The sequence below is a fragment of the Calonectris borealis genome, chromosome 5 (assembly GCF_964195595.1).
Source record: "Calonectris borealis chromosome 5, bCalBor7.hap1.2, whole genome shotgun sequence".
Lineage (NCBI taxonomy): Eukaryota > Metazoa > Chordata > Aves > Procellariiformes > Procellariidae > Calonectris > Calonectris borealis.
In genome coordinates, this window is record NC_134316.1 from 28,336,994 (window position 1) to 28,351,406 (window position 14,413).

The window sequence follows — 14,413 nt, forward strand, 5'->3', positions numbered from 1 at the left end:
TTTGTGGTATTTTACATTCACGTGGGGAATATTAATGTAATTGTTTTCCTTTGACGTGCACAGGATAACTATAGGAGAATCTGTTGATGTGATGACTCTTTCACACCCTGCAAAAATATTCCAAGTAATAGGCAGTTTTAGAAAGGTGAATCACCACCTTTCAGCATCACCACGTTTCAACTATTTAAAAAGACACAAATGCTTTGCTTTAAGTTATTTCTTCTGTATACAGAATCTTTTACAGTCCTGAAAGAAGTGTATAAACTCTGAAGATGGATAAGTTGCAAGATACACCCTTGTTGGCTGGCAAGGTAGCTTGCTGATGCATTAGATGCCTTTCTGAACTCTCCCCATGCACTATCTAGGTTAATGTGGAGACCTAGCAGACAAGAACTATGTCTACTTTTACCTCCCCTGGGGATTTTGAGAACTACCTGTCATTTAAAGCATTCCCAAGTCCCAGCGTTATGCATCTACATTGGCCTTGTAAACAGAGCTCAGGCTGCCTGCAAATGCCATGTGTGCTTGTAGCAGGCTATATATATATACAAAATTTAGATGATGAAAGCAAAGCATTGCAACAAGTGGATCTTTGGCTTCAGGCCAGCTCCACAAGTCAGCAGCTATTGTAAACTCCTTAGGTGTTTATGGAGCCAGGCAAGAGAGGGCACAGACCTGAATGAGTACAGTAGCAAGATATTGCCCAAATGTTTTTTCCAAGAGGAAATACATTCTGTTATGTCTCTGTGAACTAAGTTGTCAAAAAAATTACTTCATCTATTTTGAGGCATATTTAAAACTAAACTTTAAAAGATGCCTTAACCTAATGTCTGAAGATGAGCATGCAGGTTTTTTGTATGCAACTTGCTGCACTCACAGTTTTTTTCAAATCTGTATTTTGTGACTTCAGTTTTTAATATTATCATTGCTATGTCAAGAAAATTAAAACAATGAAATAATACTTCCTCTTCATTATCAAAACTCTTCCTTTAAATACAATTTCTTGTCTACCCAGAAAAAAAGGATTGCATTTTTACTTATTCATTGCTGATTTTTTTATATCATCTCACCAGCACATAATAGAATTGGTAGCACATTAGTTACTTAGCACGTAAGCAGAGAGTATCGTTATTTGTCTGTATGCTTGGAAATGCTGAAAGGTTAGTTGCTTTACTCAAAAGTGAAAATAGAATTGGCAGTATAGTAATGATATGTTGTTTATCCTTACAAAAATAATTTCTTTTTTTCTGCAATAGATTTCTTGGCTTCTACAAAGGAATATTTCCTCCCATCTTGGCTGAGACACCCAAAAGGGCCGTGAAGGTAAAAACTCCATACTTCCTCCTTTAAAAATATGAGTAGGGACAGTGGCAGCTGTAAAACATTTTATTTGTCCCCCACTCATTGACATTAGAATCTTAAATCTTATTAGATTTAGATTAGACTCTTATTTGGCATATTAATCCTCTGATTTTTACTAGGAGGAAACTTTCCTGTTGATAGCACAATAAAAACTGTGCTTGATTAAGAAGTGTAGGATAAGGCTCTTAAATGCTAGGCTATTTTTGACCTGTATATATAATGTTACTGAAAAACAAACTACAATTAGTTTATATAATCAAAAAATACTTTAAATGGTATTTTAGCCTCATAATTACCTCTGGTTTAGACATTTTGTTCTACTGAAAATGCCTAGCAACTTGCAAAACAACTAAGAATAGCTTAATAAATTAACACAAGAAGCCATTAAAGAAGTCACTCCTAATAAGTACTTACTCAGTAACTTGAAGTAGTATATCTGTAGGTTTGAAGTGCTGCCCAGAGTTTTCTTGTACTCCAAAGAGCACTCTACAGATTGAACATAGTAATGGGTACAACTCTTCATCGTGCAAAGAACATTTTACTCCAGCTCTCTTACTGTTGAAATAGATGCTAGCCTATCAAAGTGTATTTGCTGTTAAATATTGATCTGATTTTCTTTTATTATCCTTTATGTTGATTTGTAGAGCATTATTTTGGTAACATTCCTAAGCAAAATACATCAATACATCATTTTTTTTCAGCTAAGTCATGCAACCTTTTTAATTAAAACCTAATAATTAAGCACCTCATCTTAAAGTTCTAAATCTATCAAAGCATCCATTGTGTTGTGAGCAAATGCTTCTTTGTCTTTTACTTCAGAACTTTGGAGTTTCCCATAGTTGCACCAAATGTGTCTAAAAGCAGTTATTACACAGAATGTCTTGATTTTCCTTTCTTTCTTTTTTTGTTTCTTTCCAAAAAGGCTGCATATGATTCTGGTCCTTAGTCTGCAATTAATCATTCACATTCCAATTCCTTTACAGAGGAATAATATTTGTATAAAGTGACAGGATGTGACCTTGTAACAGAATCCTAAAGGAGTTCTGGTAATGTCATCTTCTTGTTTGCATGGCATTTTAGATGCAAACGACATATGTCACCTATCTCAAAATTATTTAATACAACTAAGAAAACTAAAGTTCTGTTTAATAGCAAAGTGGCAGTGAAGAATAGATGGATGATATTTAGAAGATTCCTAATAACTCATTTTCTTTGGACTGTGATGTTTCCTCTGTCTCTCCATTTCATTTCATTCCATTTGAAACAGGTCAAAGTCAATCTGATCATGCTTTTTAGATTCCAGCATATATTTAGTTAAAATACAAACCCAGGTTTGATTTCTCTCTTACCAACCTGAGTCATTCAAAAATCTTGAGTCACTTTCTCTTACTCAAATTGATTAAATTGGCTTAAACCGCATGATATTCAATATAATTATAGAATCATAGAAAGATTTAAGTTGGGCAAGATCTCTGGAGGTCATCTGGTGAGCCTCCTGCTCAAAGCAGGGCTGACTTCATGGTTAGATCAGATTGCTCAGATGCCTTATCTAGTCGAGTTCTGAAAATCTTCAAGGATGGAGACTGCAGCCTCTCTGTGCTCCTGCTCCAGTGCTTAACTGCTTTCACTTTTAAGAATTTTGCCTTATATCCAATCCAAATTTCCCTGTTACAACTTTTGCCTATTGCCTCTCGTGGTTCTGTTGTGGACCTCTGAGAAAGTCTGACTTTGTCTTCTGTATAACTTTTAGGTGGTGGAAGACAGGAATTAGATCCCCTTAGCCTTCTCGTCTCCAGGCTAAACAGACTCAGTTCTCTCAGCCTCTTGTTGTACTTCATAAGCTCACAGCTCCTTAAATGTCTTACTGGTGCTCCCTCAGTGGGATGCTTTCTACCTAATTCTTGGGCATTTACGTGAGGGCTCAGTAGTGTTTCTGCAACCATGAGAATGAAGTTTAAATGCTAAAGATGTGTTTTAATTAAATAATTGAATTATTTAATTCTTTACACTATTCCTTTAAACTTTATGCTGTTCCTAGGACACCAGGAGGACTTTAAGTTACCTTGAGACATCAGCTATATTCTACATTAGAAGAATTCAGTGACAGAATAGGGCAGGACAGTAATGGCCTTTTAAGAGCCTGGATACTGAGATGTTATATGCCAGCACAATTTCTAACATCCAGAGTGGGGTTTGTACCCATGCTTTGACCTGAAGAGAATCCAGCTTGTCTCAAATTTCCTTATTTGGCTATGACCCCAATGGAGAAGTCACTGCTTCCTTTGGCTCACTCTCTACCTTTTATTCTTCTAAAGGTTTTCCTCATTTTAACAGGTCCCAAGATGTCCTTTGTCCACTGCCAAACTGACTAGTGAGATTTAGAGGAAGACTATGCCCATGCCTATGGTTTTGAGACTTGAGAAAGCACAAAAGGTAGAGAGGCAATTTCTAGGTTCCAGCAGCCTTGGTTTGCATTTGTAATGAAATTTTTTGAAAACTTCTAGTTATAGTGTCTTTTATATCTCATAAATGTGTATAGAGAATGGACAAGGGAGATTTTATACTAAGAAGAAATGTACTTGTGCTACTGGAATATTGTATTTATCTGGTGTGGATATTTGCAAATAAAAATAAAGCTACTAAATTGAAGTTATTTAGCCCCAGTTATTCAGCTAAGTGTTGAAGACACAGCTTCAGTTTTAGTCAACTATGTTCTCATGTCTGTCTTGCTATTTCTTTTTTTTCTCTCTCTTTATTTCCCTTCTAAAAAGAAAGCTGGTATTTCTGGAAGATGAAAAGTCAAAGTTTATAACTTTATGTTAGGTTGAACTTGGAGGAAAGAAGTGATGATGCCAATACAATGGTTAACAGATGAACTTTTGGGGCAAATTTATATTGTTCATGTGTTCCCAGACATCTTGTTTCAAGCATATATTTTTACCTTAGAGTTATTGAGACATCTGGTAAGTACTTTGGCTATTTTCTGTGTAACTTGAATTAAAGTGTATCTTTGCCAGATGGACAATATTGGTTATTATATACACAAAAGTATATTTTAAATACATTTATTCTGAGATTTTTTGTGCAAAACTATTAACTTAATACAACTGTAGAGAAAAAGACAAATTGTGCTGTGTTTTTAAAAACATTTTGGGTGGACGTACATGATATAAATCCATATGATATAGCTAGATACTTTTGGGTAAAATTGTATGTATACTAGCCACTCTAGCAACATTTATATTGATTTTTATTGCTATTGATTTGTTTTCTTTAAAAAATGATATAAAACATAGTTACTATTAAGTAGTTATTTTATTTATGACTCTAGGAAGCTATTGATTTTTAAGGTAACATTTTTAAGACCAAAAAATTGCTAAGTAATGTATTTTTGCTGTTATTACAACCATTTTACAGATCTGTAACACTATGGAAAACATTAAGGAATACCAGAAATTCCATTAAAGGTTAGGAGGGTAACAATGAGTAGAATGATGCTGGAGAGAGACTAAAGCAAACTTTATCACAGTAAGAAATTAATTTAGTTCAGTGAAGTAACTCACCCACCCACAACTGACACTTTCTCAGAGACTTCCTTTTACCTATAAAATTTCTTCAGTTATCAAAAAAGATGGACTTACAGTCTAAGTAACACTTCTATCTTTTCTGATTTTTGGCAAGGCCAGTACAACAATTTCAAACATATTTGCAGGATGTTTGCAAGATTGGTGTTCGATCTGTACACTATTTGGAGGGCAGTTAAAATCTGGGTCCTGATTCTAGGACCTTTTCTGCAAAATGAGATAATAATTCCTGCTGAGGATAAAAAAAAGTATCTATCCACTGGCCAGAGCATCAGTCCTTCAGTTTTCAGAATTTAACATCCTAATTTTGCATTATGTATACATATTCCCTCCTGCATTAAATGTGGTGGCATTATTAACACATTAACACCCGGTTCTCTGATGGTTTTGGTGTGATTCTAGTGACTTTTCATTTGAAGCAGGTCTTGATTGAAAAATGTTATTGACTTTGCCGTAGGACAGGGTTCTAAACAAGTTAAAATAACAATGTGGTGCTTATTACTCATGTTCCTGTACACGTGGTTTATGGAAAAGCTGTTTTGTTCTCATAGGTCTGTGGTAACTAAGCCCTGAGGGACTGAGCTTGTCTTCTTTGGCTGAGGCCCAGCATAGGTCACCCAGTCTTTCTGTTTTGTCTGAAAAACTCTATTCCCTTATGTTTCTTACGATTCCCACATCTCCGTTGACCTCATTTCCCATTGCCTTCCTCTCGTGGTGAAACAGTTTGATTGTCACATGCATGGGCAGGTGCTATGCGAGGGATCATGGCCTCACGTGTGGGAGCAAAATGCACAGACCTTCAGAGGATCCCACCTTCATTTGAATCAGCTTGTTCTAAACTAATCAAGTGTTACAGGTCAACTTTGGAAAATAGCCAGGAAAGTCAGAGGTTCTAGTTATTTACTTTTGCTATACGGGGATGTGACAGCTCTTGCTCTAGTAGATATCCACCTGCGCTGATGCAGTCTTGCTGAAGCTGTGACAGGTTTTTGTTGTTCAGTCTCATAATACTGGACGTGCCATGTAAAAGCCACTTTTCTTTTGCACGCAAAGTCGTGACTACTTCTTGGACAGATTACAGGACTCACAAATAGTGAGCTGTAGTTACAGGCCTTGTCTTGTTCCATGTGTGAAAATTGCATGGAATAACACCTCCAATATCTTTGGTTTTACCTGGAATTCAGATATCTACTCTTTATTACCTGCAAGATTTTCTGCTATCCTCATACTTCATACTAGGAGATGGTTTTCACTGCCCTGAGAACTGTCTTATGTGGCATCAATCTGAAGTGCTTTTTCAGTGGCTTCAGCAACATATTTGCAGAATATGAATTTGGAACAACATGGGTTTTGGGGAGATTTGTTGTACACGGAAGCACTGGACTAGAAAGGATCTCTTAGGTCAACAAGTCTAGTCCCCTGCTGTTCTATAATCTCCTTCACAAATTTATCAAACTCTCCCTTACAAGTGATTAAGATTTTCCCCCCCATTATTCTTATTGGAAGACTGTTTCAGGACCCTACTCCTTTGGTTGTGAGTAAGCTTCATCAGATTTCAAGCCACATTCTATTTATGACTAGGTTTTACTTTTATATCCAATTACTTTATGTTACACATCTTTCTTTTCCTTATTTTTCATTCTCTTGCAGCCTCTCTTTTGCTAGACTAAACAAGGCAAGTGTTTATTCTCCTTCAGTCTTCATTCTTAAAAAAAATCTTTAAGTTCTCCATATGGTCCTGGTAACCCTGTTTTGAATATGCTGTAGTCTGAGTTCATCTTTTTTGAACAGCGGTGGCCAGGATTGTGTGCTGTATTTCAGAAGGCATATTACCAATAATTTGTAAATGTCACAAATACCCTTTCTTTAGAGTATACCTTGACTGATGCATCTTAGACTTTGTGGCCAGAGACAAGGAAATAGGCAGTGAAAGTCTGTCTGCATATGTCAATAGGAAGCTTCTTACTGACTTCAGTGTGGTCAGGGTTATTCTCAACAGTGTTCTTGGAAGAACAAAGCTGTTAATTTATTCCACTTTGATTTTTAGAAGATTTCACGAAAAGTATTCTGAAAATTAATGGATTTGGGTGGCAAGAAGTGTTAGGTTGCAAAGTGAACCATTTACAGATGGTTGCCTTTCTTCATGTTGGTGCAGGTGAAACTGAGCTTCTCATTTCTTTCTTGAAGTTCAAACACAAAAGAGTACAGTTTTCAAAACTCATCCTCTAAGGAATCGCAGATGCTCAGAACTTCTGAGCACCACTGACTGAAAGCAGATAATTGGGTGAAAGATTCATTTGTAAAGAGCAAAAACTAAGCGAAATGTTGACAGTAAAAGATTATAAAAATCTACAAACTTTCCATCTTCAAAATCTGCAATTACATCTCTCTGATGAGAAGTAGACTAATATCTGAGAAATGTGAAAGTGATTGCAGTATATTGTATTAAAGATGTGAAGGTGATTTCTTGGGAGAAATGATAGTATCTGCTACTACATTTATACCAGTATATGAAAGTTAAATGCTAGAGGAAAAGTGTGTAAATTAAAAACGTGAACTCTGTGTTGTAAGTGAACTCGTATGTAAAACATTACTTAAATTGCACTTATGCTGCTATTATGCATGATACACTAATAGAATCAGCTCTGAAGCCTAATTGTCTACTATTGCACATCTAACACTGCTACAGAGAGTGTGAAACAAAAATGAAACAAAAGTTTATTTTGCAGAACTGCATATGGCTACTCAGGATAAGAGCTAGTGAAGCTGCACTGTAGATTGGTTTTCCTTATTTGCATAAGTAACTCATAATTTTTTTCAATGCAATTTCAGTCTAACTTTTATTTACAGTTTTTCACCTTTGAACAATACAAGAAACTACTAGGATATGCATCATTACCGCCGGGACTGGTATGTATGGATACAGAACTTCATGTTCTAATTTAATGTGTGTATACTGAATGTGTATACTGAACAGTCCTATCCGTTCCCTTCCATAACAGCCCAAAATTAAAGGGGACAGTTCAACCAACAGTTTTTCAGAACAGACTTGTCCCTTGAAAACACTGATAACAGAATTTATCAAAATGATAGTTACATTAATTTTTATATCAAATGTCTTCAAAATAATTCCCTACAATATCATAACATTTGTTAACATGGATAGCAACAGTCACCATGAAAGAGTCTGTATGCAGCTTGTCATCCTTCATTCTTGCAAAATAACAAATAAAAGTTGAACATTATCAATTTTTATTTATTCATGTGATAGCGACTAGCGACCTCAACCAGGTGTCGAAGTGCTATTCTGCAAGGCACAGTGCAACTATAACAAAAATATAGACCTCAGTCTCATTCTAAAGACTTTATAACAGAAACAGAAACTATTGATAGGAAATTGCTGCCTCCTTTGAAGTCAATGGCAAAACTCCCTTATACATCAGTGGAGTTAGGATTTCGTCTCAAAAACATAACTTTTAAAAACAAAATACAGGACATACATACACACAAAAATGTTTTCATGCTAAAATGTAGCTTACATATGTTGTCTGCATTCTCATATATAGGGCTTAATTCTGCTATCATACGATTTGGAATAAAAAACTTTGTATAAGAATTACTGCTTTCTGTTGTGTAAGAACATAAGTAATAGTAAATATATGTTTTCACAATAATGGCATCACAATTGTAGGAAACAATTGATATCTTTATGGTTATGCTGTAAAGGTTTTGGTAATGAATGTTTCCCAATGCTGATAGTGATAATATTTTCAGAAAAATCTCAAAAAAGGGTACACATGACTTCTATGGGAGATGCTGGCCAGTTTTCCCCAAAATTGTGAAGTTTTGCTTAAAGGTAATTTTTAACTAGCAAGTTGTTTCTTTCTTGAAGATTTTCAGTAAGTTCGCATTCAATATTTCTACTTTAATCTGTTGCTTCCTTCCAGTTTACTTACTTTGCATTTGTTAAACATTTCTTTCTCTGTAGAGGCTCCTGCATTTTTCTTATAATTATCAATGTATCAGAGTATTAAGCGAGACTAAAAACGGGAATTATCTGCAAGAGGGTAAATATCCTCTTTGTTAGTTAAATAACAAACAAACAAAAATAACAAACAAAAAATCCTGAACACCTGTATTATAGCTTTCTTGGTCAAACGAGTTTTGAATTGGAATTTGTTTTATAGTTTTGGTTCTCAAGAGAGCAGCTTGTGATGACTGAAGGAAATATGTAAAATCTTGTCTTGTAAGAATAAGTCTCTGCACCATGTGAACCAAAATGACATCAGAAAAAAAGGAGACATTTACTTCATCATTATTTCAGGTCTCTTTCAGACAGTATTACTGCCATTTACATTTGCCTTCCATTGCAGCAACTGAATGGTCATGGAAGCATATTAACTAGTTTAAAGCAAGTTTCCTCTTCCTCTTAATTATTCCACTGACCCTATAGTTGTTTACAGTATCTCCTATTTTATCTTGGTGTTTTTTCAGCAGGCTCTTCTGTTCCTTAGATGTAAATAGAGAGACTGATATTTGCACTATTTGAATTTCTTACATTTCTTTTATTTTTTTAACTTAATATGTTAGTGTTATATGCTTATTGCAGAGTTTTTATTTTTCCCAGTGCTGCATAACTGCATTTATATTTGTATTTTTATTCAGACTCCACCCAAAGATAACATGAGGGCATTGTTTTTCCATGTTTTTGTAATAAATTGCTACCACAATTTTTCTTCCAGCTGAAAAGAGAATTCATTGACAGGGTTATGACATTTTCTTTTGTATTTTTTGGAATGTGGTTTATGGCTATTGTCATATTGTCTTCATGAACTGTCAGCATCTAATCAAGGGCTAAAGTTGTTTAGTAATAGAATACTGCTGCATTACTGTAATCTCGCAGTTTGCATTGTATCATTCAGTTTCATAATCTGATGTATGGGAAATTTTACTTCTTAATTTTTAACTTTAATTTTAACTTTCCTAGGCATTTGCTGTTGCTGGCTTGGGATCTGGGTTGACAGAGGCAGTTGTGGTTAACCCTTTTGAAGTAGTAAAGGTTACCTTACAGACAAATCGGAATGCTTTCACAGAGGTATGAGAATGGCTCCATTCTTCTTTTTCTGCTTTATTAGGCATAATGCACTTCAAAGTTCATATTTAGAGCAGAATGTCTATACTATATTGGGTTGATGCAAATAATTTTCCCACAAGCTCAACGGAAATGGAAAAAGAGAGAAGAGACTCAATAGATGATGCCTTCAGATATGCAGAGATGCATACTGAATATTGTCAGCGGTGTCAGCATCTCCATTGTAAATATTCTGTGCCTGAAGTGCACCTTCATCCCTCCAGAGTAGCCAGCAGCCCAGCACTATGAGGAATTGTAATCCAGAAGCACAAGCCTGAGTCCCTTGTACACAATGCATTTGCCCCAGCAAGTTCCAGACTTCAAGTGAGCATCGAAGGTCAGCGTGAAACACCACGGCCCCATGCCCTAGCCAGGGTCCAGCTGGTGTATTTTAAGTTAAAAATGTAGCTGGTACATTTTAGCGTCTTGGATGAAACTATATTATAGGTCTTCACATTTATAAGCACAAACCGGGAAGTAGTTATATAATAAAGCACACCGATAATTTAAATTCCTGTTTCACTTCAGAGTTTTATTATTCAAATATTGTTTCGTTCAAAGAAGTCAGTGTGCAAAACTGACTTCGTACACGGTTCTAGGTATGGCTGAAAGGGGAAAAAGATTAAACTGGAGAACAGTGATCCATCAAAATCAAGTGTTCCCAGGAATGCACCAGCTTCAATTAATTTTAATGTAGAAAATGTTCCAGGCTAAAGTGAAGGAAGGCAGTCACACAGTTCCTTCTTTCTTTTCTCAGTGAATAAGACTAACAATTGTCAAATCAGCTTTTTCAAAATCTTTTGAGAAGTCAGCAGTACCATGGTAGAAGAAGAAGAAGAACGGGCGGGGAAGACGACCAGCCTGGCTGAATGGGGAGCTCTTGCTGGGACTCAGGAAAAAAAGGAGAGTTTATCACTTGTGGAAGAAGGGGCAGGCAACTCAAGAAGAGTACAGGGATCTTGTTAGATCGTGCAGAGAAGAAAATAGAAAGGCAAAAGCCCAGCTAGAACGCAATCTGGCCACTGTCATAAGAAATAACAAAAAATGTTTTTACAAATATATTAATGACAAAAAGAGAGCCAAGGAGAATCTCCATCCTTTGCTGGATGCGGGGGGGGAACATTGCCACCAAGGATGAGGAAAAGGCTGAGGTACTTAATGCCTTCTTTGCCTCAGTCTTTAATAGTAAGACCAGTTATCCTCAGGGTATTCAGCCCACTGAGCTGGAAGACAAGGACGACGAGCAGGATAAACCCCCCATAAGCCAAGAGGAAGCAGTTAATGACCTGCTACGCCACCTGGACGCTCACAAGTCTATGGGGCTGGATGGGATCCACCTGAGGGTACTGAAGGAGCTGGCAGAGAAGCTTGCCAAGCCACTCTCCATCATTTACCAGCAGTCCTGGTTAACAGAGGAGGTCCCAGACGACTGGAGGCTCGCCAATGTGACACCCATCTACAAGAAGGGCCAGAAGGAGGATCCGGGGAACTACAGGCCGGTCAGCCTGACCTCGGTGCCGGGGAAGATCATGGAGCGGTTCGTCTTGAGGGCACTCACAAGCCATGTGCGGGACAACCAGGGGATCAGGCCCAGCCAGCATGGATTCATGGAAAGCAGGTCCTGCTTGACCAACCTGATCTCCTTCTATGACCAGGTGACCTGCCTAGTGGATGAGGGAAAGGCTGTGGATGTGGTCTACCTGGACTTCAGTAAAGCCTTTGACACTGTCTCCCACGGCATTCTCCTAGAGAAGCTGGCGGCTCACGGCCTAGACAGGTGCGCTCTTCGCTGGGTAAAAAACTGGCTGGACGGCCGAGCCCAGAGAGTTGTGGTGAACGGAGTTAAATCCAGTTGGCAGCCGGTCACGAGCGGTGTTCCCCAGGGCTCAGTTTTGGGGACGGTCTCGTTCAATATCTTTATCAACGATCTGGATGAGGGGATCGAGTGCTCCCTCAGTAAGTTTGCAGACGACACCAAGCTGGGCGGGAGTGTTGATCTGCTCGAGGGTAGGAAGGCTCTGCAGGGGGACCTGGAGGCTGGATCGATGGGCCAAGGCCAACTGTATGAGGTTCAACAAGGCCAATTGCCGGGTCCTGCACTTCGGCCACAACAGCCCCAGGCAACGCTACAGGCTTGGGGAAGAGTGGCTGGAAAGCTGCCCGGAGGAAAAGGACCCGGGGGTGCTGATTGACAGCCAGCTGAACATGAGCCGGCAGTGTGCCCAGGTGGCCAAGAAGGCCAACGGCATCCTGGCCTGTATCAGAAACAGTGTGGCCAGCAGGAGCAGGGAGGTGATCGTGCCCCTGTACTCGGCACTGGTGATGCCGCACCTCGGATCCTGTGTTCAGTTCTGGGTCTCTCACTACAAGAAGGACATTGAGGTGCTGGAGCGTGTCCAGAGGAGGGCAATGAAGCTGGTGAAGGGTCTGGAGCACAAGTCTTATGAGGAGTGGCTGAGGGAACTGCGGTTGTTTAGCCTGGAGAAGAGGAGGCTGAGGGGAGACCTCATCGCGCTCTACGACTACCTGAAAGGAGGTTGTAGCGAGGTGGGTGTTGGTCTCTTCTCCCAAGTAACAAGCGATAGGACGAGAGGAAATGGCCTCAAGTTGCGCCAAGGGAGGTTTAGATTGGACATTAGGAAAAAATTCTTTACTGAAAGAGTGGTTAAACTTTGGAACAGGCTGCCCAGGGAAGTGGTTGAGTCACCATCCCGAGAAGTATCTAAAAGACGTGTAGATGAGGTGCTTAGGGACATAGTTTAGTGGGCATGTGGGTTTAGTGGGTGTTGGGCTGACGGTTGGACTCGATGATCTTAGAGGTCTTTTCCAACCTTAATGATTCTATGATTCTATGATTCTAAGTGCCAAATCACATAAGCATGGGGTGAAAAGATTGGCTGAATCTTTGGTGAGGCATGATTTTTGCATATTCTACTATTAAGTTTTCACTGCGTTAATACTGCATGCCTTGTAGCACTCATCTGCACAAATTGAACCCTTTTTAAAAGGATTTAAAGAGATTTATCACCTGGCCATTTACATAAACTGTTTGGGCCAAGCTCCTCAGGTACACTCTGGCAAAATACTGCCACCAATTTCCAAATGTCATAGACTAGCTGTTACCTACTCCGTAACTGATCCAGAGAAGCATTCTCTTTCAGAATAAATTTTAAAACATTTGGTAAATTTCTGTTCGATGCTCAATGCATGCGAAAGAGACGTTTGGTTGCTCCAAGTCTCCAGCCTAGACTTTTTTTTAACCATGGGCAGCAAAGCCACTGAAACAGAGAGCTAATGCAGTACAGGAGTAAAAAGGTTAGGATCCTGGAAGGAGAGAGACTGAAAGTGGGAGAAAGCAATGTCTGAGAGGATCTCTTTCAGGAAGGTGATATGAAAAAATTATGGACTAAGCAGATATTCTATCTTTCTGCCTCACAGTTGCGAAGATACAATTGATCTATCTTAATAAAACCTCTGGGTATTATATTTTGAGCAAACTAGTTCCTGTAAAGTTGCAAGAGACCAATATATCCTTTCGCTTCATACATTTTAATTTTTTTCTCTATTGCAAACTTTATAACAAAGTCTGGGGTGTTTTAGTTAGTAAATTTTATGCAGTTACTTACTTTAATTACAGCATGTCTTCCTTGGTGACCTTCAGAATACTCCAATAATCACAGTGTAGCTGTTCAAAAGCATTCTGAGTTGTTTTGATTTAGGTGAATTTTCTTTGAATTTAATTTAAATTCAAATTTTCACAAAATCCAAATAATAGTATATTATCATACAAATAAAATTGTAAAAGAATGCTATTGGGACTCCACTAGGAACCTAGTTTACACCTAAAATATAAATAAAAGTGTCTATTTGCCCTAATGAAAAAATCCAAGGGACTGAAGTTCTTAAATCACAAAGATAGTTAAATCACAGACATATCAATTTTTAATATATCTTTAAAAAAAAGTGTTAGAATTTCACGTTTTGCTGTAAATCAGGAAAACTCCAGTGACTTCATTACCATGATCTCAAGTTCTCATTAATAATATGTCAAAGAACATTCCACACTAAAGCCTGTAAACTCAAGCCTATTGGGAGAAGCATGTGCATGTTATATTATACAGCGTAAGGCAATGGTATTCTCATTTCATTACCATGCACTGTTTTTTTAAAAGGTTGAAGTAAAGTATGTACCTATTCTATTGTGTAGCTTTCATACTACATGATGAAACCTGATGCAGTTCACATATTTCTTTGACTATTGTATTGAAATAATAAATATATCTTGTTTAAAAGGAACAAGGAAGAGCTTGAACACATACACCCACACCCAGACTCC

The 14,413-nt window shown here is 37.9% G+C and overlaps 1 protein-coding gene across 1 annotated transcript in view; it reads left to right on the forward strand.

Annotated features, from left to right (window-relative positions):
- The window catches only part of SLC25A21 (solute carrier family 25 member 21), a 264,449-nt gene that overhangs the window by 231,083 nt on the left and 18,953 nt on the right, over positions 1-14,413 (forward strand). Inside the window, exons 4-6 of the mRNA XM_075151638.1 lie at positions 1,257-1,323; positions 7,797-7,856; positions 9,934-10,041. Of these exons, the coding sequence (XP_075007739.1) occupies positions 1,257-1,323; positions 7,797-7,856; positions 9,934-10,041 (235 nt within the window). The remainder of the gene's footprint in view (positions 1-1,256; positions 1,324-7,796; positions 7,857-9,933; positions 10,042-14,413) is intronic.